General features: G+C 48.7%; 1 protein-coding gene across 14 annotated transcripts in view; it reads right to left on the bottom strand.

The window, feature by feature from the left end:
* Positions 1-24,172, bottom strand: part of TCF4 (transcription factor 4) — a 243,956-nt gene that overhangs the window by 121,045 nt on the left and 98,739 nt on the right. For all 14 annotated transcript variants that reach the window (XM_064438948.1, XM_064438947.1, XM_064438955.1 and 11 more), the window contains one exon: positions 6,952-7,016. In XM_064438948.1, the coding sequence (XP_064295018.1) occupies positions 6,952-7,016 (65 nt within the window). The remainder of the gene's footprint in view (positions 1-6,951; positions 7,017-24,172) is intronic.

Below are 24,172 nucleotides of genomic sequence, written 5' to 3'. Positions count from 1 at the left end.
CGGCCGCCTGCTCGAGGAGAAAAACCCAACGACTTCTCCCCGGGGAGCGAGCTATGACACACAGAGGGCAAAATGCCACATGCAACTAATAGGAAAACCTTCTGAGAAAGCACCTTGGCCGTCGCAGCTGAACGGAGAGGGGGCCACAAGCCCCATCGCGTGCCAAAGGCTCCTCTCACCCATCACAGAGGGACAGGGGAGAAAGAAAAGATGGGAGGGAAAGGAGAGAGGACCCACGGCCGCGCAGGAGGAGGGACGTCAGGAAAGAGCGTGTGGCTCTAAAGACACTGCAATGTCCAACAAATGTTCGGAGTCAGATCCGATGGGAGAGGACACGGGAAAACTGCAGCCGCTACAAGAAGGTTGAACTCCGGTTGGGTCTGCCTGAACTTTTACATGAGCTTCTAGAAACCTCAGCCAGGACCGGCGTGCCCACTTGCCATGGCAGCCCGCCGCGCCCGGGACCGTAAGCCTCTCGGAAACCCGCACCACTGCTTCCAGAGGGACGGGGTGGGGTGGGGGCTTGGGAGGAAAGCAAGGAGGAGGAGAGGACTCAGAGGAAAAGCACTGAAAGGAAGAGAGAAGAAGAGGCAAGTTAAATGATATACGTTGTGTTACGGCGCAGAGATGCTCTCTGCAGAAACGCTGCCCTGCCCGTTGCATCCCTCCGACTTCTCACGGCCTCGCAGTCTGCTCCTTTCCGATCTGGATCCCCCGCATCCGTTGCCACCAACTTCCCTCAGGAAATGCTGGAAAGCCACAGAGCTCTGCCCTCGGACGCCTGCGGCACTGCAAATGCACGAAGGAGCCATTTTGTTGCAGCCTCTGATGCCGCTTGTTTGAACTGAAGCTGCAATAAAACCGAAGTTAAACATCACGCCTGTGTCATTCCGGTGGTTGGCCTTTCTCTTTACCGTGGTGTCTTGAATTGAGCTGAAGCCTAGCAAATATGATCTCAATCTGGATAAAGTTTATTATATTTTGGTAGCAGTTGTGTTTTATTAAAAAAAGGACAAAAAAAGCCGGCCGAGCTTGTACAACTCCACTAGCTTTTACCTCAACACTTCGTTCCAGAGTCAGCTTTTAACAGTGGGATGGTTCCAACTGGCCTCCGAGGGCATTTCTTGAACATCAAGTAAATCAGTACATCCAAAACCAACATTTAGACTCGCTTTCTAAAAGACTTAGTAGTAAAAACAAGTAATCTTAGGATTTGGGGATTTTGCTTTAAGTTAAAACACCTAAAAAGCAAAGTATCCGTTACTCTGCAGTTGCCAAAAAGGCGTAATCCAAATTTTCAAAGGACTGCCTAATTTATTCCCACAGACAATCCCGTGCGTTGCCTTGGAAATCTACGGTGTATGTTTTCTGGCCATCAAGCTCATTTTACAGTTCTCTTTATTCATTGCTTTTTTGAACTAGCTATTGCTCGGAAAAGCGCAATAGCTGTGGGTTACTCAAAGCCGGTCTCATCGACTACGAACCGACGAGCGGAGCCCCACTCCTGCAAGCAGCACACGTTGCCATTAGCCTAATAACAGGATTTTGCGTACCCAGATCCTCTTGCGCTAAGGAATACCAGTGTTTTATAAACACTGTGGGATTAAGACAGCCCCTCATTTTTAGCTGTCCTTGGGAAACCGAAGCCTGGTGATTTACACAAGCCGAGCCTCCAGCTCACGTCTGCTCCGGAGCGCGTCCCTGCTCCCACGGCGATGCTCACGCACGCCCTCGCACCAGCCCCTGCCCTGCAGCCCATCCTCAGTCCTACCTACCAAATCGTTTCTTCTACCTCTTTCTGCCTTCACCGGGCTGATTTACATGAAGCTCTCTGAATAAAGAAGCAGATGCATCGCTCTTCATTACCACGTGCAGACCCTTACTTGCCACCTGAGTACCCAACCAATAATACAGACTGATCCAGGGAACTAGAATCAAGTTAGAGAAATCAAGTAGGTAGGCTTTTTTTTTTTTGCTACTCCCGCCTCGCTAATCCCCCCCAAACCAGCACAATATAAAAAAAAATTGATCTTTGGGGAAATGGTAAGTAGCACAGAATTAAGACAACATGCAAAACCCTGACTTCACTGAATGAAATGAGATTTTTGTCATTAACTTCAATGAAGCCAGTGTTTCAAAAGTGTCTTGACAACAACTTCGGTACATGTTTCTTAGATGACTTCTCTCTAATGGAATTAAATAGTTCCCAAGATGAGCTTTCTTCCATTCCCACTGTAATCAGTGTTGTATTTGCTATGGTTTTCAGTGAGAGCCCAATTGGGCCCTAGGCTCGGAAATAAAAATCATCTTGAAGTAAATGGGTTGCTGTGTATCTGACCTCTTCTCTCATTGGTGTGAACACAGCGCGGGGATGGAACCTCACATCGTTGCCGCTATTCGCGTGAAGAGAGGTTGTTGGTTTTTTTTCCTACCAGAAGATTAATAGGTAGCAAGTTCAATATCGTTAGGTGTTTAGTTTTCCTTAATTGTTCCAGGAACTCATCTACAGAGAGCAATGCATCACATCTGGAGGTAGCAATTTACCTTTCAGAAATCAACAAAATCTGCACGCTCCTCCTGGGTTTAGGAGAAAGGAGCTCACGCAGCTCCTGGGCTGCGCCAGGCCCTCGGATAACCCAAGGCTTCAGGGGATCCGCAACGATCCGCAATATCGCCACCAATATTTCCTTTGGAATTCACCGAGTTTTCGTCAGTATCTTCTGCCTAGATAAGCTCATCTGTCTCAATGCGTGTGAAAGCACATCCTAGAAATCTTGCAACAGGCCTGTAGCTTTTAATTTTCTTTTAAGCCTGAAGGTTCATACTTGTTAATAATTTGGTGGATCCTGATAGTTCTGCAGCCCGGAGAACAGACAACAGATGGTCCAGCCTCGGCATTAAGCATTATTCCTTCTGTACCTTTCAGAAACTCAAGAGATTCTTATTTTAGAAATATTTTCTCTCCTTCCTGTCTGGTCATCTGCTTCATCCACTTCTCCATTATACTTCAGGAAAGTGGATGCATATGGTAGAAAGAAGGACCCCATTCCATGGATCGGAATTTTTATTATTTGCACTTTTACTGTAATATCTTCCTAATATTCCTCAAATTTTCATGAATGAAGCCACAGAAAAGGAGAGTGGGTAGGTAGGGTTTTCTCCATCAGTTCTTCATAGACCCTACACAAGCACAGGGCACTGCCACGTAGATACCATCAAGGACCCATCCAGAGAGCCGACCACGGCTGTTCCAACTGAATTCTGAGGCAACTCCAGAACTGGTTCACCGAAATGTAAAAAATAATTATTCAGGGCCATCGTTCAGGGAAAAAAATGCATTAGCTCTCATACTAGAACCACAGCCACAGGCTCGTCTACTGGAATAAATGTTGGGGTTTTCCCGGTACCCTGACGGAGCGTGTTCCCCGGCACAGAGGCCGGGCAGCGGTGCTGCGGTGCTCAGCACCTCCCCGGCTTGCGCCGCCCGTCGGGCTTCGCCTCTTCTTCACACGACGTGAAGGAGCTCGCCGAAAGGCTGGAGCTCGCTGGCACTTTGGGTTTGTCCTCTCCCGCGTTGCGGCCCAGAAGAGAAGCCCGGCGAGCAGGAGCGTGGACTTCTGCAGGTGGCTGGTGCTGCACGAAAAGGCGAGGCGGAAACCGTGCCGCCCGCTTCCGCAGGCAACCGTCCTCGTTACGGCGGCTACCGGCAGCTCCCCACGAGGGGTTTCAGCTGTTCGCTGACCTGTCACTTGGCCGAGAGAGGCCAGGCACGGCGCGAGTAGGTCTGGCGGGGGCCGGGATCGGCCGGAGCTGCCCCGAGCCCGCCGCGAGCCCACCCCGAGCCCACCGCGGGTGCGGCGATGCTGCGTAACATCGCACCGAGTCATTTCCGTAGCGTTTGACGCCGGGGGTATCTGGCACCACGTCACTCTCCGCTACCACCGAGAGCCCGTGCAAAATGCCGCCGCTCTTTGGCTCGGACAGAAAGCGGAGGAGGCTTAAGAAAACATTTATCTCTTTATGGCAAACTGTCTTCTCAAGCTGCACCTCTGCCCTTAGTTTCTAAGATGAACTTTTTACTCCCAAATTAAAGAAAATACACATCTGTGCCCTGCAGGTATTCACAGATATGGGTGTGCACAAAGAGGCCGCGGTACGAGTCGCATTAAGACTCCACGCACGGAGCATACGTAGACCGTGTAACTTATTTAGGTGTGATGCCATTGTGAACTCAGAAACAATTTCTAACTTGCAATATCATGAGACCATTCAAACACAGTGAGATTGAAAGAAAAACCAAAAGCAAAATGCAGCAAAGAAAAGGTATGTTTTCAGATTAAATGCGAAACCGCAGCAGACCCAAGAGAGGAGCGGAGCAGGATCTCCAGGAGGCTGGAGCTGCCAAGGAGACGGGTCGCACCCTTGGACGGGTGCTGCTACACGCTGGGGCCAGTGTCACCAATGCTGGGCAAGCACTGGGGGCAGAAACTCATCCTGCTACCTCCTAGTAATAGAAAGCAAAAGCATACAAGGATTTAAAGCAAAGAGGACTAACTAGGAATGGCTCTTAATATTAATTAAAAGCTACTGCAGGTGCTTTGGATGAGGGGAGAGCCGGGTTACACATGTCATCTTCTGCACTTAGCTGTGCTTGCGATTGCAAGTGAACTCAGTAAGTCACTCATCGACTCCCTGAAGAGTTATCTGTGTGAAGGTTCGGTGCATCACCAAGTTTCCTTTCAACGCTTGGCCTGTGGACCTTCACCAGTGAGCAGCTCTGTACCCTTTCAGTTTGCTCTACATAGAATTAAACACCTGCAACTGTGCTTTAAGCAAGGCAAAGCAGCCTTCCCTTGTCGCCTCTCCCAGTCCAAGCTCAGCAAGTGAAGCTTCGCCCAGGAAAGTCCCCAAAACTCAAACAATGTGGATGGCGACTGGCAAGGACCGGGGCCTCTCTGGCAGCACAGTGAGCCCGGCCGTCCCGTGGGGCTCCCTCCGGCCCTGTTAGTGGAGGGGGCAAAGCAGAGCAGCCCCGCGCCGGCCAGCGGAAGGGATCCCACCGCCACCTGCGCGGGAAAGCTGCCGCCAGCCGCCGGCTCCCCTGACCCTGCCTCCACCTCCGAAACCAGACCCGCAGCAGGGCCCCATGCAGGAACCCACAGCTTTGCAAGAGGGGCGCAGGGCTCGCGGCCCAACTCCCGGCCACCGCCACCCCTCATGTTGCCAGGAGGCTGGAGCCCATCTGGCAATGGGAGCCCGTGGAGCCATGGGAGCCCATGAAGCCGTGGGAGCCCATCCAGCCTTGGGAGCCCGTGAAGCCATGGGAGCCCATCCAGCCTTGGGAGCCCGTGAAGCCATGGGAGCCCATCCAGCCTTGGGAGCCTGTGAAGCCATGGGAGCCCATCCAGCCTTGGGAGCCCGTGAAGCCATGGGAGCCTGTCTGGCCGTGGGAGCCCATGAAGCCATAGGAGCCCATCCAGCCATGGGAGCCTGTGAAGCCATGGGAGCCCATCCAGCCATGGGAGCCCATCCAACTGTGGGAGCCCATGAAGCCATGGGATCCTATGAAGCCATGGGAGCCCGTCCAGCCATGGGAGCCTGTCCAGGCGTGGGAGCCCATGAAGCCATGGAAGCCCACACAGCCATGGGAGCCCATGAAGCCGCGGGAGCCCATCCAGGCGCAGCGGCCGGGATGCGCCCCGGCACACACAGGGCTGCAGAGGGAAGGGGCTCACCACGACAGCCGGCCGAGAGCACGGCCCCGGCCTCTAGACACTACTGATGGCATACACGTGTGCACTGCGAACAGAAATTTCTGTTTTATTGCTCAAATGATTTAATTTTTCTCCACTGAATGTTTAAAAAAAGAAAACACAACAACATAAGAATAGACTGTTTCCCCACATTACTGAAGAACATGGACATATGAAAGGAAAGAAGGGATCAAGTATTTCCCTTTCCTATAGGGAAATAATACGCATTTTGGCTGGTTTTTTTGTTGGACGGGGGTTTATTCTGGCAGATTTGAACAGTATAGAGCTTTGAATATTAAGAAGGCTATTAAAGTCTTTCAATAGTTTTCCAAAGTGCGAAGCTACTGCACTTAGAAAAAGGAAAGGAAGCCCAGCGCTCTTCAAGAACAAAATGAATTTAAACACACGATTAATATTGCTACTGAAATTAAAAAGAAAGCGTCTTTTAAAAAAATCAATTGTCTTGAAACAAAGCACAGACTTTTGGCTATTGATAGTATTTTTAGACTCAGACTTTCTCTGGAGACTTAAAAGTATGCAAATGCAAAGTGCAGAGAGGCGCACACACATGCTATACCTTTGTATTACATTGGCATTTTATTATTTAATTAAACTACTCTTATTTTTCTAGCTCACGCATGCTTCCCTTGAGACGGCTTTGCTGTTAGCCTGCTGGCCTTGACTTCCAGCCAAAAACAATTCAGAAACAAAAAGGGACAACAAATCATATTTTCACAGACATTTTTATCCCTCAATACAACCTTGTTTTCACACAACATCATACAGATTCTATGAAAACTATAATTTATTGCAGTAGCCATCCAAAGCTAGGGGCTGACACAAGCTCTGCGGTGTGTTTCCACTTGTGTAATTCCTGAAGTTGTGCCGTTGGGAAGGGCCCGCCATGCCGAACAGCGCGGCATTGCTGCAAGGGGCAACAATCAATAGTTCGCAGCAGCTCCGGCTAGGGCGGTATTAGGTCGGCCCAAGTACTCACATCTCTAGGAACTGTACCCTGGCTAGAAAAGCTCAGGCTTTAAAACCCGCGTTTGCAAATGAAGCCCGTTTCTGCGAAACGCGCAGCTGCAGCCGCCGCCGTTTATGATGGAGCCCATCCCTAACTGCACAACTTTAAGAAGCAAAGCTCATTTATCAGAGTATTTATCACAACCCCTCCGCTGAGCGGACTTTCACTTACCTGGTGGCAACCCTGTAAATTCGAATCTCTTCCATACGATGAGTATGAACCCCTTTCTGTTTTACCTGTTAACAAAACAAACACAAAAAGAGAGATGTTTAATGGATATAAACAGATACATATAGCTTCTCCAAGCTTTCAGACGATGCTCACCACATTTTCCTAGTGCTGTTTACATATGTAAAATAGGCACTGCTGGCTGTGTCATGTAGGTAGGCAACAGGAAGGGATTAACACTTTTTCACGCTGAGGACAGTGACGTGATATAAACTTCCTAATCTCGGCCGCGCTGCTCCACGCGCTTCCTGGAAGCGGGGTTTACGGGGCTGCCAGCGGCTGGCTGCAGGTGCGAGCAGAGCCCCTCCGTGCCTCCCCTCTGGCGCGGGGGCTGAGCACCCGGGCACCCTGCCTGTCCCACCACGGCGCGGCGATCACGGAGCTCCCGCGGCCAGCTTCGCCCCGGGGCTGCTGGGGAAGCGGCTCCCCGCTCTCCTTCCCAGGAGCAAATTCCCCCACGCCCACGGCGATGATGGAATTTACACCTGGGCAAGAGACACCGATGGGGAATTCGCCGCTGGCTACCAACGCTGGGGCTGCCGCAGCCGCGCCGGGACCTGAACGGGGCCCGATGGCTGCCGAGACTCTGCCAGCCCTAAGTAGCCTGGGTTTTTTTTTTTCCTTTTTTTTTTTCCCAGGAAGCCTTTAACACTCAGATCCAACAGCCTGACTTGCAGTACGGGCTACAGTTATGCCATATTTACAAAGGGAAATAAAGGTTCTTTCAGGTCTGAATGGCCAGACTCGAGCGAAATCAAGAAGGGAAGAGGTGGTTTCTGCAAAGCATTAAGTCATGGCTGAGCAGCACCGCACCACGTGCTCCGGAGACAAAGAGCAGTCAAGAGGGCTGATACAAAACATATTGACACTAAAAGACCACCCTTATGGCGAGGATAATCACGGGAGGGGGGGAGGTATTATCTAACAAAACATCCAAGAACACAGTAAAAATCACTCATAAAATTAAAGTTTTTATTATAGGCTGGGGCATAAAACCCACAACACACAGTACCAGTTACTAGGGACCAGATGCTCGGTTTATCTCCGCGCGCAACTCCCAGCAACGCCGGGGACACCTCTGCACCCAGAAAGCAGGCTCCCGCGGCTGCGGACCCCCACGTTCGGGTGCGGGAGACGCGGTGACAGCCCTACGCCAAGCCCCGCACCGCCCAGACACAGCCGCCGTGCCGATCGACCCACCTACCCCAGCCGTTAAAAAAAAAGGTCCTTTAACTGCATTTGGACACATGGGATCGCAATAACGACAGCATCCACCGAGCTCACGCCTCCCGGGGGCGCGAGCAAGGCAGGCAGCGGATGAGGGGTCCCGAGCTGGCACGTCCCCTCATGCTTCCCCGTGCGATCCAGGTCTCATAAAGACCCCATGGCGAGGCAGATCGTTAGACAAAGGATGATGGAGTTCATTTTAATCATTCCCAATATGGTGTGGCCACATTCTGACCGAATGTCCACAAGCCTCTCCCTTAACATGCAGCCACTAGGTTCGATCAATAGGTTTATCAATAATAGAGGTATTATAGATAAAGTTTGACTATCGTGAGTGGTTTGGAATTAAAAAAATCACCTTTTTTTTTTTTCACAATAATTTAAGACTCTCTACCTTGCTTTTGTTTCTCGACTGGTTTTGGCTTTGCTGCTTTCCGCATAAAGTAGTTACTTATACAGGGGAACCTCCAAAATTTATTTGCCGTTCTTAGGGCATTTGTACACGTAATAACTTTTGAAAGCGCTTGTATCTGGTTATACGGGAATGATGGATCGCCCGCTCCGCAGCCCCCCTCGGGTTCGGAGTACTGGAAGCCTTCGCGGAAATAATTCAAGATTGAAATGACAATGAAATTTTAATCGCGAATGCCCGAGTCCAGCGCCGGGGTCTGAAAACAAAATGTCTTGCCGGCATGCCCGGAGTTACGTGTGCTACTTCGCATCACCCCAAGAGGGCCAGAAAGTCGATGCAAATACACGGTGAGGACGGGGAGGGGGGGGGAAATCCCAAACAGCAAAATAGGGTCGAGGGGGACCAAGTACAAGCGGCGGCACAAGGTACTTTGAACGCGCTTGTCGCTGCTGCCCGGGTACCAGTAATCTCCTTTTCTATCGTATCAGACACAGGCAGCCTCATCTTAATTTCAGTTGTTAAAAAATATTTATCCAGATACAAAAATAAACCCACTGCAAATTACAAGTTGTCAGGGTTAAAATCTACTTCTATTTGTGTGGGGGAGGATAAGAGAACAGCATAGACATGAATCATTCTCAGTAATTTGAGTGTTTCCATGACATCAATGGGCACTCGTCCAGGACTCTGTCGAAGTCTGTGAGGTACCAAAGCGGCACAGCAGCCAGCAGGAGATTGACTTTTTTTCCCCCCCCCCCCTTTTTTTTTTTTTTTTTTTAAGGATTATGCTCCTTGTAAAGATTTCATCTATAGCATCCACTTTTACCACCAAACAGATAGCTTGGGAGATCACGAGTGAACACATTTCATTCTGATAGTGTAAGCCTTTAACTTTATTACATTTTCGTTGTTGTTGTTGTTGTTCCCACATACAGCTAGGAATCTGCCTCCTCGATTAAGAACAAACAGCCGAAATTTATGAAAAAGTCGAGAAACCGTTAAAAAGATACACGTACGAAGGTTTTCACTATCAACTGTAATTATGAAATTATCATACTTTTTGTAATGACACTTCGTATTTTTTTGGGGGGGGGAATAATCTTTTATATAAACTGTCCATTTAAAATTAGCTACAGTCTTGATGTCGATTTTCTGCTTAAAATTCACTGGCACATTTGTTTCAGATAATAAAATTTGCAAGAGTGCTGATAATATGCAAGAGTAGGCTCTTTAAGCAACTATTTGTGTTCACAAATACAAAAGCTTCTCCTGAATTTCTACGTTTACTGTACATTATGCCTCATTTTCAGTCACTTGAACACCCCAGCCTGTACTGTGCCTTTTCTGAGGTTTGCAAGAGCTAAAGATTCTGTCTCCTTTTTTTTTTTTTTAAAATGTTTTAAAAAAGAGAGAGCGTCTACAGCGATGTAGACACCCGACGCATTCACTGCGGAATTTTCGAGACAACCCTCTAGTACTAGAATGCGGCAGCCGCTGCGGATATTTTTTGGCACAAAGACAATGGTGGCAGTGCCAAGCCCCATGGCTAAAACTACTCAAAAGAGGCATAAGGGTAGCATTAATCGTTCAAGTCTTTTACTGCATGGAGTACTGTTGTCCATATTTTAAAACCTAAAAGTACCCGTTAGTAATATTTGTTGTAAGCCAGGAAAAAAAAAAAAAAAAGAAGAAAAAAAAAGAAGAAAAAAAAAAAAGGGAGCCTGAAATACAGAGGAATAACAAATCTTGTCAGACATCTGATTAATTTTTCCTACCTAGAGGACCAAATGCTAAAACGTGCCATTTGTTACCGGCACTCCGCACAGGCAACACGATCTGTACCCTTCCGTGGCTTTACGATCTGACAATTGAAACAAAGCTCCATGGAAGAAGTTGACCTACAAAGGCTGGTGAATAACTTTCGAGTATGCACTTGTTCTTTAGGTAAGGCAGAAAAAGCATCTCCATCATTATCGGAGGCAATAACGTAGCGTGTGTGTAAATATATATATATATAGACACTCAATTAATTGACACAATGCATGCCAATCAAAGGAGAGACAAAGAAAGAACTACATGCAGCTCCTGTTTTCTGACAAACACTGAATCTCAAGTCTCTGCTCTCTAAATACCTCTAGAAAAAAATACTGCTTATCTTCACCCAACTAAAACGATTGCTTCATAAATATTTTGTTCGCATTTTTGTTTAACTGCAGAAAATAAAAGCAGCATAGGATTGCCAATCAATCAATAAAGAAGCCACTTGCCTCTCCATGGCGTACTTTGAAAAATTAATCAAATTAAGTAGAAAATTTAAGCAACTTCCAAAGCACAAATGCAAGTCATCTCATTCCCCGCTCTCTTTTCCCCTGCCCTGGAGACAGGGCACCTTGGCTTTTTTTCTGGTAGGCAGAACGAGAGGCATGAGGCAACTCTTTCCATCCGCAGAGAAAAGGAAGTGAAGCTATTTCTATAAATGACTTCAATTCAGTGTTTACACTGATTTCATGTTTGACGTACATTTTGAGAGGTGAGCTCGATGAGAATATTCTAGTTCAGGTTTTTGCTGCCCCTACATTTGGGGTTTGGTTCTTGGTTAGGCTGAAGAAGGGAAACCTGTCTTGGGGGTTAAAAAAGTAACTGTATTAGGGACCGGAATTTTAACGGCTGCGAACTGGGGTCCGTTCAGGTCTGCAATTTGGGTTAAACCGATTTTTTTACATTTTATTCCTGCATTTCTGGCGTTTTTGAAAATTAATGATTGTTCCCTCGGATGTCCGACGTCTCAAACACATCCTGAAGGGAGCCCGATCGATTCCCCTACAGAGAACAGCAAATTACAGGAGAATTCCGGGTCCAAGTCGCACCGGGCAGGAGGAACACAGAGCTGGGGCGTGTCTGGGAGAAGGGTCTGAGCAACTGAAGAATGGGCTGAACTTCAGAGCTCCACATTTGTCCGTGCAGAGTGACCACGTACATGCCATCAGCTGCGGCAGGGTTTATCTGCAATAAGAGCCCCGTGGAACAGCTTCCTTCTGCCTTAACCCACAGTTCTTGCATTCACAATGTCTCTTACGCCTGTTCGGGTTTGGTGGCCCGCGGAGGGGAGGCTCTCGGCGCCCCGGGGAGTGAGGGCCGGACTCCCCTCCGCGCCCGCCGGCCTGAGCGAAGCTCTCCGAGCCGCGGCCCTGCCCGACACGAGGGCCGGCACCGCGCAGCGCTCCGGACACCGACAGCCACCCTACCAGTGCTGTTTCCCTTTTTGCCTCAGAGATTTGAAAACCTGGCTCATGTCAGCAGAGAAATCAAGATAAGATTTGTATAGAATTAGAGATTTCTGAGGAAAAAGCTCATGATTCTAAGATTCTAGGATTCTATGAAACAGATGAGCCATTGGACACTTATATATCCTGTACCTATAAACACCTCACTCTTGGAGAAATACATATACCCTGTGCCCTCCGTGGTCAGCCTCCAGGCCTTGCTGGCTTTTGCCCTTGGCAGAAAAAATAGCCCGCCTATGTTTTCATCAGAGGAGCCAGCAGGTAGCTTCTTTATTTTTTCAGAACTTTTCAATACCCTGTTCTTTAAAAGATTAAAAAAAAAAAAAGAAGAAGAAGAAAAAAAAGGGGGGAAAAGAGGGGGGAAAAAAAAGGAAGGAAAATGGGGGGGGAAAGGAAGGAAAAGGGGGGGGGGAAGGGGAAGGAAAAATAAAAAGGAAAATTATTTTAGTACTAACTGAAATTTTGGGGGCTCTTAATTGAAGGATGCAAATCCGGCCGCCTTCCCCAGCACCAGGGCTAACAGCTGGCTCGAGGCTCGTCCCCCTTTGTGCGACAGCTAGCTCTGCCGAGCGGCTCGGCGTCCCCTCGGCGGTTAACCCGGGCAGGGAGCGGCGCTCGCCGGCGCAGCTCCCGGGCAGCCGCAGGCAGCGAGCTGGCAGGGGAGCGAGCAGCCCTCGCGCCGGGGCTGCGGGGAACGGCGCGGCGCGGCGCGGGGGGCCGGCGCTGGAAAGCCTCCGTGGGCATCGTCCCCGCGGAGCCGGGGCCGACAAGCGGGTCCGAGCGGTGGCTGCTGGCGCTGGGCGTCCGGCTGCGATTTCTCCTCTTCCAACGCTCAAAGGGCAGAGAGAGTTGCTTAGCTCGGCTCAGTTACTAACTCAGGCTTGACCTGGGTTATATACACACGCTCCGCCAACAGCGGCACCCTTCCCGGTATAGGATATACAGTCAAAACACCCTATTTATTTCAGTGAGGCTTTGAACGGCGTATTTTACATCACAAAGAATCCCATCCGATGGTAATGGAAGTATCATGTTAATGAGCTGTTTCTGCTTCGTGCTATACGTGAAGTACAGACAATAAGAAAGAAATCCGATCGATTTTAAGCAAAGTTTGCGCAATAACGTTCACAAAGTGGTACAAATGACACGGCGTCTGATCCGGGGGGGGTCCACAAGCTACATACAAAGCTCAGGGAAGGTATTAATCCCAATAATCTGAACGGCATCACACCCCAAAATGTAGCGCAATGCTAGGGGAAGGAGATTTTTTTGACGTGAATGAGGATTTTTGCACTTCCACTGATGTGCAGTGAACGGTAATGGTTCTTAAAGAGACGTTATGATGCCAGAGCAAGTACCACTACAAAGGGAGATTTTTTTTTTTAAACAGTACCATCAAAATGCAAAGGAAATGAAACCCTAAAACCTGTGCTAAAATAAAGCTACAGAGCTGACTTGAACAACCTAAAGCGAGGGAATTCAGAGCAAAAGTGGTACTTCACCACTGACTCACCTCGCTGGTCTAGAGTTCATGCTTAAACAGGCAAGGTTAATTCCCAAATGCCCCAAAGGCCAAACTACTCCCTCGCGCACAGGCGCTGCGTACCTGTACATACACACGCACGTATACACGCCGGTGGGAAGGGCTGTGCTGCCGGCAAGCTTTGCCCCGGGCCCCCCGCAGGGCTCGTGGCTTCAAGCGCAGGGAAGGGACCCAGCCGGTGCTGCCCGCCCCACGCTTCACGTTCCCCCCTATGCATATTCCAGGTGCTCCCTGGAAATGCCAGACCAGTTCTTTTTGTCACTGATCTCGGTTCGTGAAATATTGGATCTGAACCAAAAGGCTGAGGCAAATTGCTCAATCTATTCCTGTCACCTACCAAGTAATAGCATCTATTACAGGGCAGCATGTGATTTCTCCGTTCGCGTGCTTTAAAACAGAATAGCTGTGGCAAGACTCTGCTTGAAACTGCGAGATTAAGTATGTGAAAACAGAATACCAAAGACCATATTCTACCCGACTTATATTAAACGCTCCCTTAGTCCTTGACTAGTCCCACCAAAAACGATTAGGCTGTAAAGATTACCACGCTACCCCATAAAAGACAGATTTGACGCTAACAGTTGGATATTTGCCTGGGTGATACGGCTGCACTACGGGATCAGTTGTGTCCCATCCAAGCTCGTCGCACCCTTTGCAACAGGTTTTCAGCACCTTGGAGTTAATCAGAGGTACGCAGGTATTGCCATTTCGTAGCCATCACTGCAATTGCACAACCAATAAATAATACTGCGTTCTGCGGACAAGGAACATTAATGAGCTTAATAGCAAGTACATGCACTAATTGAGACTAGAATAATAAACTTTCATAATTAAATTAGGTATTTAAACAAAACCGCTGTTTATTTCAATGCTGTCTGAAGAAATTATATTTAACGTGTTGAAGAAACCTTAAAGACCCCTCGGTGCCGTTGGCCACCGCGTTCGTCTCGCAGAGCCCGGGCGTGCACGAACGGCCACGTTCAGCAAGGCCGGAGCAACCGGGCACCTACCCTCGAAAGCTGCGCGCGGAGGAACGTTTGTGAGAGACAATCCGTCATTTAGAGTGAAGACGCATCTGACTTCATCAACATCTTTAGTCTCCCTTTCCTTTTCATATGTGCCTGGAATTTCAGTCTAGAGGAAATAATTATGATCATCTAAGCCGGAACACCTGTATCACTCTGGAGATAGGCGATTTTATTTTGGAGAGAAATAAAAACTCCAGGAAAACCCATTCGCCGCGTTTCGCCCTTCCCACTCTTGGAACGTACAACAGTCAAAAGACGGGCAGGGGACGAAGGCCGGCATCGGAGAACAGCCGCCGCCACCACCAAAATCATAACCTAAGAGTAGAGAACCGCAGTAATGAAAAGGGGCAACATTTTCGTGAAGGCGCAAGACAAAACACGTTGTAGCAATACTCCGGACCTGAAAGCAATACGTAAGAACTGAACGTAAAGCACTGGATATTGTTTTATCCTAAGTAAGCCTCACAGGGCTATTTTAAATTGAAATACACTGCAGGGTGATCCCTCATCATTTGTTCAGGGACCAGTTCAGGAGATCTTTATCGTGTATCTGGAAACCTGGGTTTTCACTCAAGCATGAAAACAGAATCACTTTAAAACAAGTCAGATAAGGATCTAAGGCCGTGAAAGACACAGAATTGAAAGAGGACGATAAACCTTCCTACAGCCCGAGTCTGGGCTCTAAATCTTTGGTCTGTAAACCACCCCTACCCAGCAGCGTTTATTAAAAGGCTACTAAAACAAACCCTGTTGGACAGGAGCGAGGATAAAGAGATCAAAAGCCTTATCGGCCAGACTGGGGATCAAATCGACACCTCGGCATGATAAACAGAAACCACCCTCACCAGAGGGCTGCGCTCCGTCCCAGAGCGACAGAAAAGGCGCAGTCTCGGGGCGTGGGGTGACCCTGCGCTCAGGCGCAGCCCCGCAGAGCCCCGGGCCAGCCCCCCGCGCGCCGGCGGCCGAGCCCAGCCCTCCCGCCCGACGCCCGAATTAAGCCCACAGCATCATCTACGCGCCAGAAAGGAGGACGCAAAGGCTGACCACAAGCACGCACAGACCCAGTTTAAAAGCCTGATGGCAAAGATGAACCTTCAGGTTTTAATACCAAAAGCATCAGTGCCTTTGTAGCAATTTACCTCCTGTTTTCCCCCCGTCTTCACGTGCTCTCTGCATATACAGACGGAATTACCCGAGTCTCTGACACTGCGTTATATTGAGATTAAACGCCCAATTATACACGCCTACAGGAATGTTATTTATTCGTAATATTGTTCGGTCCACAAAAAGAAAAGAAAAAAAAGTTAGCATTTATTTTTGTTACAATTTTGATGTTTAAAAAAACAGCGGATCGCATAATTCGGATTAGCCAAGCAGACAAAACAAACTACAAGCTTCTCAGTGTATGGCAAAACATCAGGAATGATGTGGTAAATATACTGTGACATTACGAAATACCCAATAGTCTCAAATCAGTAATATCCAGCAGAGGGCATGCATACCCTAATAAGACTTTTACACTTGAGAACTGACATTTCCTAAACGCTTCGGGAACAAACAATTCGGGCTGAGAATACAGGCAAACTCATAGCATCAGTACACACGCTCTCCAGCGCTTTCAGATCAAGACCGAGAAAGCTCTCTGCTGAAATGACACCTCGGAATGCTGATTCCTACACCGAAAAGAAAGAAGTCCTTGAGAGAGGGATTTCCCACCTCTACCAGCTGACAGTGTTCCTTTTGCTGCCAAACGCAAAGACAATAACCTTCACGCAAAAAAAAATAAAATAAAAATCACCATTCCTCATACGAACTTCGCGCCTGAAAGGAATGTTGTGTTGAAGAGTAGAATTCAGGTTCCTTTACAAATATTTTCTTCTCTATAGGTGAAGTACCGGCTGCGCTAATATTAAATAAAGCCGAGTATCTTTAGCAGGGCCAGATTTCCATCCTGGATCCTTTAATGACTTCACAGAACGGGACAGCAATATTACCTACGGTTTCTAGTCAGCTTTTTATCGGGTTTTATTGTACCGAAGTGAGAGGAAATTTTTAAGAAGTCCATCCAGGGCAGAATTTGTCATTTGTCGTGTTCGTTTCAGAAATCACTTGCTGAAGCTTCTATTATAGAAAACTTTCTAACGTCCACCCGCGCTTCAGAGTCCTCCGGCGGAAGCATTTTATTCGCGGCCGCCAACCCCAGCGCCCCCCGCCCAGCCACGGCAGGGTCCCTGCGCTCAGAGAGGTACCGACGCACCGCGGAGGAACCTCCATCTCCTCTTGCAAGCACAACACGCGTGACGGTAATTAACGGCTACTGGCCCATCCACGGAGATGATCCCTCCCAACCGTAACCTCTGCTTTTACGGCACGGAGTAATGGCTATTTGGGTTCCTTATCAGATAATATATATGTTTTTTTTTTTTTAAGTTTCAGTAGCCTTGGGAGATGAACTTAATTTCCAAGGTCTACACGGCAGGCAGCTTAGGTTACATGTAGGTCACAATAAATAATACTCATCCCTTGGCCGGCGCGAGCCGCGCCGCCACTGCCTAAGTTGAAATGACAAGCCTTTATTATTCCTAAGCACTTGATTCTGAAACATTTGCACAATCTGTTAAGTCCAGACAAATTTAAATGGTTCTGACATGCAGCCTGCTAGGGTCAGTGACAGGGATAATGCCTCTTTACGTGGGTAAAATTTTGTGGCATATAGGTCACTCTCTTAAGGGGAATCAACTGTGTGTCTCTTCTTTGCATTTCCACCACAATCCTTCATCCTGCAGCCTGGAGCTGAGAGTGAAATGCAAGAAAGGAGCCGAACGCTCAAAGCAAAAATCTGCTTCCAGGACAATCCATTATATCTGACAAGTTAAATGTTCCATGGTAGACCATATGGCATCGGAGCAGGGCCGACGATGGAAGAGGGAAACTCAGCAAATGCATCACAATTAAGGAGTTTGACTATAGACTTCACTTTGATTTACTTTATTTTTTATTAAATTTTGGATATTGTAGTCTTTCAATTTTCATATAGCCCTTCCAAAGCCTCCACCCGACCTACCAAGCTAGCTGTACGTGAACAGGTGGCTCGCCAAAATTATCTTCTCCAAAATCTTATGGTCTTAGTTACTTTAAATAGTACTCCTGATCAAGCCATTTTTAGACCCGGCGAATTTGCTACGCGCAGGGCATCTCTACCAGTAACTAGCATGAACGTTATTAGTACTTTGTTAAAGACCAGAGAAAAAGTAAAGGCGACCAAAAGAAGAAACCAGCATAAAATCCCTGTCCCCAAAGCCTTGGTGACGAGTTCCCAGAGGAAATTCCACCCCAGCGCAGGGCTCGGACCCGAGACTGCCGGCGAGCAGAAGGCTTCTTCCAGAGCGCCACAATCTTGGGCTCTTACGAAGGAACCCCCGTAACCAGCTGCTGCAGGGGCGGACTGGGAAACCGCACGAACTGGGAACGCTGGCTCTGCCACACCTACGGAGATCGAGCTTGACTGACATAAATAACCAATGGACCGATCAGAAGAAAAACCACGCCAATGAGCGGCGTGTAATCAAGTTCCTAAATAATTTGGAAATGCAGCGCTGAAAGCAGTAACTAGTATTTCCAGAACTCCTTGCAAAGACTCTCCTCTGCGCAAGAGGTCAGAAGGACTTCCATAAACTTCTCGTTATTCTGGTCCAGTATCGTGCAGGTCTACCATCGTTCAGAAATAAAATCTGCAGAAATAACCGCGTAACCATCTTTGGGCAATGCCCCGGGGTCACGATGCAAAAATAAAGTAGGTAACCAAAGCTACGTCCTTATTTAGGCATTTAAATAAAGTCTCATAGGCAGTAAATCCAAGCCAGTGTCACTGGTGGCAGTGGAAGCTGCCGGTGCACGACGCGCCAAAACAAACCACTTACTGGCCTCTGGAATTGGGAACCTAATTTTAAGCACTTATTTTTGTAATCCCCCCCTTTTTTTTTTCTCTCCCCAATTTCAACCTCGCAATGGCTGAGCCAACGTTGCTACCAGTAAGGGCCCATCCTGCCCTGTGCCGGGGTCCAACAGACGCTTCCAGAGGGGTCACGCGGGAACAGGGCAACGCCTTCATTGAAACCACGGGGCACTGAACTCAGCATGCCCATGGCCAAACCGGGCCTTTCTGAGCCCAAACCGGCACGTCGGCACCGCTTCATTATCCAGTCGGCTTGTAGCGCTCGGTTATTTTTTCTGGTCTGAAATGCGTTCTTACTCAAAATGACTATTTCTCACCATTTTTAAGGCTTAAACCCCATAACTTCCCAGCCGACCTCGATTCCACCCCTTAGGAAGGCTTGTGCCAGGGTCCCTCCCGGGGTCGGCGTTGCCCTGGGAGGCTCTGGGCTCTCGGGGGGGCACCGGGAACCGTCCCATGGGGCGCTATAAATGGGGGTAGGCGGTGCTGGGCCCGTCCCCCAAGGCCCTCTGGAAGTCCCATGGTCTACGCTGACAGAGACCGTCGGTGTTACGGGGTGCAAATTTAAGTTTAAGTGCAATCCCTATTTTAAGATTTGGGGAAATTGGGATTTTAAAAAAATCATTAACAGGAATACTGGGGGTTGCTTTATTGAAGCAGTCCTCAATGGACTTTTAAAACCCCAGTTTCAGCAGGAAAAAGAATGTACTTTTTCAAAAATATATTTATTTGCATTTCGTTATTCCTTGTGAGAATTAGATTACTTTAAACACATTATTGGTATTTCTGTATTTTTGAGAAACCGCTATGGGTTTTGCTACCACAGACAAAAATAAAAGCAGAAAAAAAATTTTAAAAACCTTAAAAAATTTTGGAAATCTTTACGTAAATCAAGACATTACTATTCTGACCGTGAGAGCTCAGGACTACCCCGGGCAGAAAGGCCAGGTGAACGGCAGGCAGCGCTCCCGGCGCGCTGGCAGAACAAAGACCATTATGAAACCAATGCTGAAAAAGAGTCAGACCCATTACTCCAGCGCTGCAGTTCTTCACACAGTTCTTAAATTTATTATTGATTTAGCATTTAGTACTGCAGGCACTGGAACAAAGACCCTTATGGTTATAAATGCATGCTTTTGTGGCACGTGCTTTAATTTTAAAAAGGGTACTTTTTTTCCCCCCCCCCAAAGATCCTGCATATTAAAAGGACATCAACTTCTTAAAAAGTCACACATCTTCCAAAATGTGTTTCTACAATTTAAGGTTACTGTCAGAGATGACAGAGAAGGATTTCTGGGTTTCTTTGCTGGGGGCTGTGGCAGAGTACGTTAGAGCTGCAACCGGCCGCGGGTCCCATCCTGGCGCAGGGGCAGGCGGGCGCCCTGGCGGGGGATTTACCCCCAAGGGTCCTGGGGACGCGCAGGAGTCGCGGCCACCCTCGGCTCTGCCCCAAACCCGCCTGCCGTGCCCACGGGAGCGGGATGGGGAGGCGGGGAGGGGGAGCCACCCCGCTCCGAGGGGCCCTCCTCGGCTCCCCAGTGCTTTGCACGTTTAAGGGCCGTTTATTTTGTATGTGATCTCACTGTTTTCACAGAATTCCCAGGCACCCTCACGGAAAGCGCGTGTGCCATTCTAAACTATTTATTGTTTAATTGGGCACATACCAAATAGATAATGGCTCTTTAAAACGCTCCTGGCATCGGTAAGCCACTGGGCTAGCACCATCCAGGAGACAAACGGTTTAAAATTGATGCTTTCTGTAACAGAGCTCTGTAGGCTCATGGAATAAACTCGTTGCTTCGCGCTCTCCTGACCGATGCGACTACCTGCTCGGCTATCGACAGCAACGGATGCGTAAGCGAAGCAGAGAGGGGAGACGGAAAGAGAAATACAGCTAAATTTGCACCAGTAAAACAAAGCAAAACGAGGCAGATACTTGTGCTTTGTAGATTCCACTACTAAATCCCGATCAACATTTTTATTACTAATTAAAATGTCCATATGGTAAAGCAACACCTGATCCAAGGAGCTTTTAAGTACAGCAATTGTCAGGGCTGAACTTCTGCATTTTGTTAGCAAATCTGAGACTTTTGGCTCGGATTCATTTTCAAATGCACCGTTTCCTGAGCCATTAATGAAAGAGAATAAAAACTTTGGCAAAGTATTTACTCTCCCTATATCATGTTTTTAAACAAAACGTGTTTAAAAAGAAGGGAAAAGCAAAGTTTAAAAAGCCAGCCACTAGAACCGTTCTTTGTCTTCTTATCAAGAAGTTAAATATACCAGATACAAAACTTAACGCAGCTAAATTCGGTCCAAGTACAAGCCTAGCCTGTCGCCGATGCCCAAAACTCACCCAGTTTCATGGAGTGAGTGCTGGAGAGCCAACGCACAGAACCTGCCCCGGGAAAGCGTTTCGGAAGCCCCGGTGCCGCCGCCAAGCCCTGGGCTGCACCGCTGCCACCTCGGTTAGTCCACGTTCCGGTGCAAGTTTTAAAGGTTTGGGGTACAGGAAAGAAAACCTGCTATATCTGAGACTCCTGGCGCGCACCGGTGGCCACTCTCGTCTCATCGGTCCTTCTAGCGTCGTCAAACGGGCCGTACAGGACGAGGAGGTCGTTGCAGCATCTCTCCCAGGACGGTCTCGGCAGCGCTCGCAGCAGGCGCAGCTGGAAACTTTGCCGGCCTTAAATTCCATCATCGAGCGAGCGCTCAGCTCCGAGCATCTCCGCATGCAGCACGCTGGCCGCGCGCAGCCGCAGCGGGGAACGCGGCTGTCGGCAGCCTGCTCCCCGGCCTGCGACCCTTGGTGCCTGTCTCAGGAAAAATGAGCTTATTTGCTGCGTTGCTTCACCTGCACAAAATACATTTACTCAGGCGTGCGCAGGACCCCGATTTCTGCTTGAAAACAGAAAGCTCCCAGCTGGCCTCAACGGGCGTTCGGGCCGTAAGAATCCAATGAACTCCACTAAGAGTAATTTTTTAATTTTCCCGAGAAACAACAACTTACTAATTGCACTTTGTTAAGCCCCCTGATATATGTATTTATGAGAAATACGCTTCGCTTCTCAGAAACTCTGAACTCTCGTAGCTCCTTCTGCGAGTGACCGGCAATGCTGAATTATTACCCTAACGAATAAATATTCTTTGAGAAAATTTTCTCAGGAAGGCGCTGGTAGACTTAACGCCGAGGAGCTGGGTATCACTGTCACCTGCAGAACAGTTCCAAAAATTTTAACTACCAGCCATCTTTAAAACCCTTTAAAAATGCTGTAATTTCTCCTTATTAGGAACAACTGGTAAGACCAGGGTTGGTTCACCCTAGACTTTCCACGTTCTGCCTTAGCAACCGCAGCAAATATTTCTACTTCTGACAAGAAATTATTAGCTAGTTTGCTTTTCGTTCCCAGGTGGATTGTTACTGGAACGATAACGTTCCGAAAAGGTGAAATTTCCAACCAGGGCAGAAGCTGGAACAAGCTCTGCAAGCGTTAGGAGTCCTCGCGCAGAAACTGCAAGGGCACTTTTGTAAAGGTAAACCAGAAGTGCCAGTCAAATCAGGACTTCTCTGTGGACTGGAAAAAGGCAGCCAGCTTTCACAGGACGTGGTATTATTTCCCAGAAAAGAGAAGAAATATTGTACAGGTTTCTGGAAAAAAACGTCCTGGCTAATTACAAAATTTTCTATAAAAATAAAGAAGATGCCAAAATGGGCCTGAGATAAAGTTGTTTTTTTTTTTTAAAATAAAAATCCCAAATTAGAAGGCTAAGATGACAATGTGATCTTCTGGGTTTTTATCCTTTACCAGGGTTTGAAAAAGCCTGGGCTAATTTCTGCTTCTCCCCTGGCAAAAGCACTGAGAACCCACGAAGCTTTGTTGTAGCCGGTGCTCCCGCAGCCTGCCAGGATGGGGATGGGCTTCTCACCACGAAATACTGCAATGCTGAAAAAATTAGCCTTTTTTTTTATTTTTTATTTTAATCAAACACTGCTGAGCTGTTTATTTCTTCTAATCCAGTGAATTATTTTTTCTCCCCCTCCTTGGAAACAGTCACTAATTTCAGATGCATCACTTTAAGGCCTGACTGTCAGAAGAATGAAGTATTCCTAACTTAAAATAAAGTTCATGAGCGCGCTCCGGTCTCCTCAAGGACCCAGGGTGTCACACAGCGCACGCTGAAATCAGCGGTCAGCTCTGAATATTTTACCCCAAGTGCCCTGTGATTTTATACAATCAAATAAACGCATATAAAATATACGCCGTGCTTATATACAAAGGAGTCTCTCCCTTCATGCGAAGAACAAAACCACCTCTCTCGGTCCGTTCAAGATCTCTTTGCTTTCCATTTGCCGGAAATTTTTAAAAATTAAATAATTATATTTTATTCAGCTCCTCCCCGAGGAAAAACATACAAATAAGGCCTCTATGATTATATTTTTCAAGGAGCTCGTACAGTAGAGATGTATTTAAGCTTGATAATGTATTCACAGTGTCTCTGTAGGTTTTTAAATACAAATACTTCCCACCTTACTCCTGCCAGCAGCTCCACGGAAGTCAAGGGGACCAGCTGCGGGAGACGACAAGCGGTACCTGGCCCTGAGCTGGTGGTGTTGCAGGTAAGACCAGTATCACACCAGCACGCTGAGGTCCCACCGAGGGCCGGGGACACACGGTACGAGGTGCTGTACAAAGCGAACGTGGCCCCTCGTTTAAGAGCTGATTGTGCAAACACTCTGCAGGTGAAAGCTTTCATGCTTGCCTGCTACGTCTTTTCGGCCACCGCGTGTCTGTGCGATATAAGCCCATCTCCCCATCGTCCTCTAGAACAAGGATGAACTGGAGCGACAGGAAATAGGTCGGTGGGCTCACTCCGGTTCTTAGCAGAAGTGCACCCGCTTCATCGCAAACCCACCCCGATGCAGCCCCCCCGCGGCGAAGGCGAGCGTCCCCAGCGCCCCGCGGCGAAGGCGAGGGACCCCAGTGCCCCATGGCGAAGGCGAGGGTCCCACTGCCCCGCAGTGAGGGTCCCCAGCGCCCCACGGTGAAGGCGAGGGTCCCACCACCCTGCAGCAAAGGCGAGGGTCCCACCGCCCTGTGGTGAAGGCGTGGGCCCCACTGCTCCGCGGTGAGGGTCCCCAGCGCCCCACGGTGAAGGCAAGGGTCCCACCACTTTGCCACGGCAAAGGTGAGGGTCCCCAGCGCCCCACAGTGAAGGCGAGGGTCCCCAGTGCCCCATGGCAAAGGCGAGGGTCCCCAGTGCCCCGCAGCGAAGGCGAGGGTCCCCAGCGCCCCACGGTGAAGGTAAGGGTCCCCAGCGCCCCATGGCAAAGGCAAGGGTCCCCAGCGCCCCACGGTGAAGGTAAGGGTCCCCAGCGCCCCATGGCAAAGGCGAGGGTCCCCAGTGCCCCACGGCGAAGGCGAGGGTCCCCACCACCCCGCAGCAAAGGCGAGGGTCCCCAGCGCCCCATGGCAAAGGCGAGGGTCCCCAGCGCCCCGCGGGCAAGCCTGGGTGGGCGGCGTGGCGCGGCGCGGCCAGACCTCCCTGCCCCGGGGGGAGACGGAGGGGCGGTGTCGGGGTGCCAATCTGGCACCTCCAAAAAGAACAGCGTTCACGAAAATCAGCAGTCGTTAAAAGATGTTCTCTTTAAACTAGGGGGGGGTTTGGTTGTGGGTTTTTGGTTGGGTTTTTTTTTTGTTGTTCTTTTTTTTTTTT

Source organism: Phalacrocorax carbo, chromosome Z, assembly GCF_963921805.1.
Source record: "Phalacrocorax carbo chromosome Z, bPhaCar2.1, whole genome shotgun sequence".
NCBI classification, from domain to species: Eukaryota; Metazoa; Chordata; class Aves; order Suliformes; family Phalacrocoracidae; genus Phalacrocorax; species Phalacrocorax carbo.
Note: the sequence above shows the minus strand (reverse complement) of the source record. Positions and strands in the feature narration are given on the sequence as shown.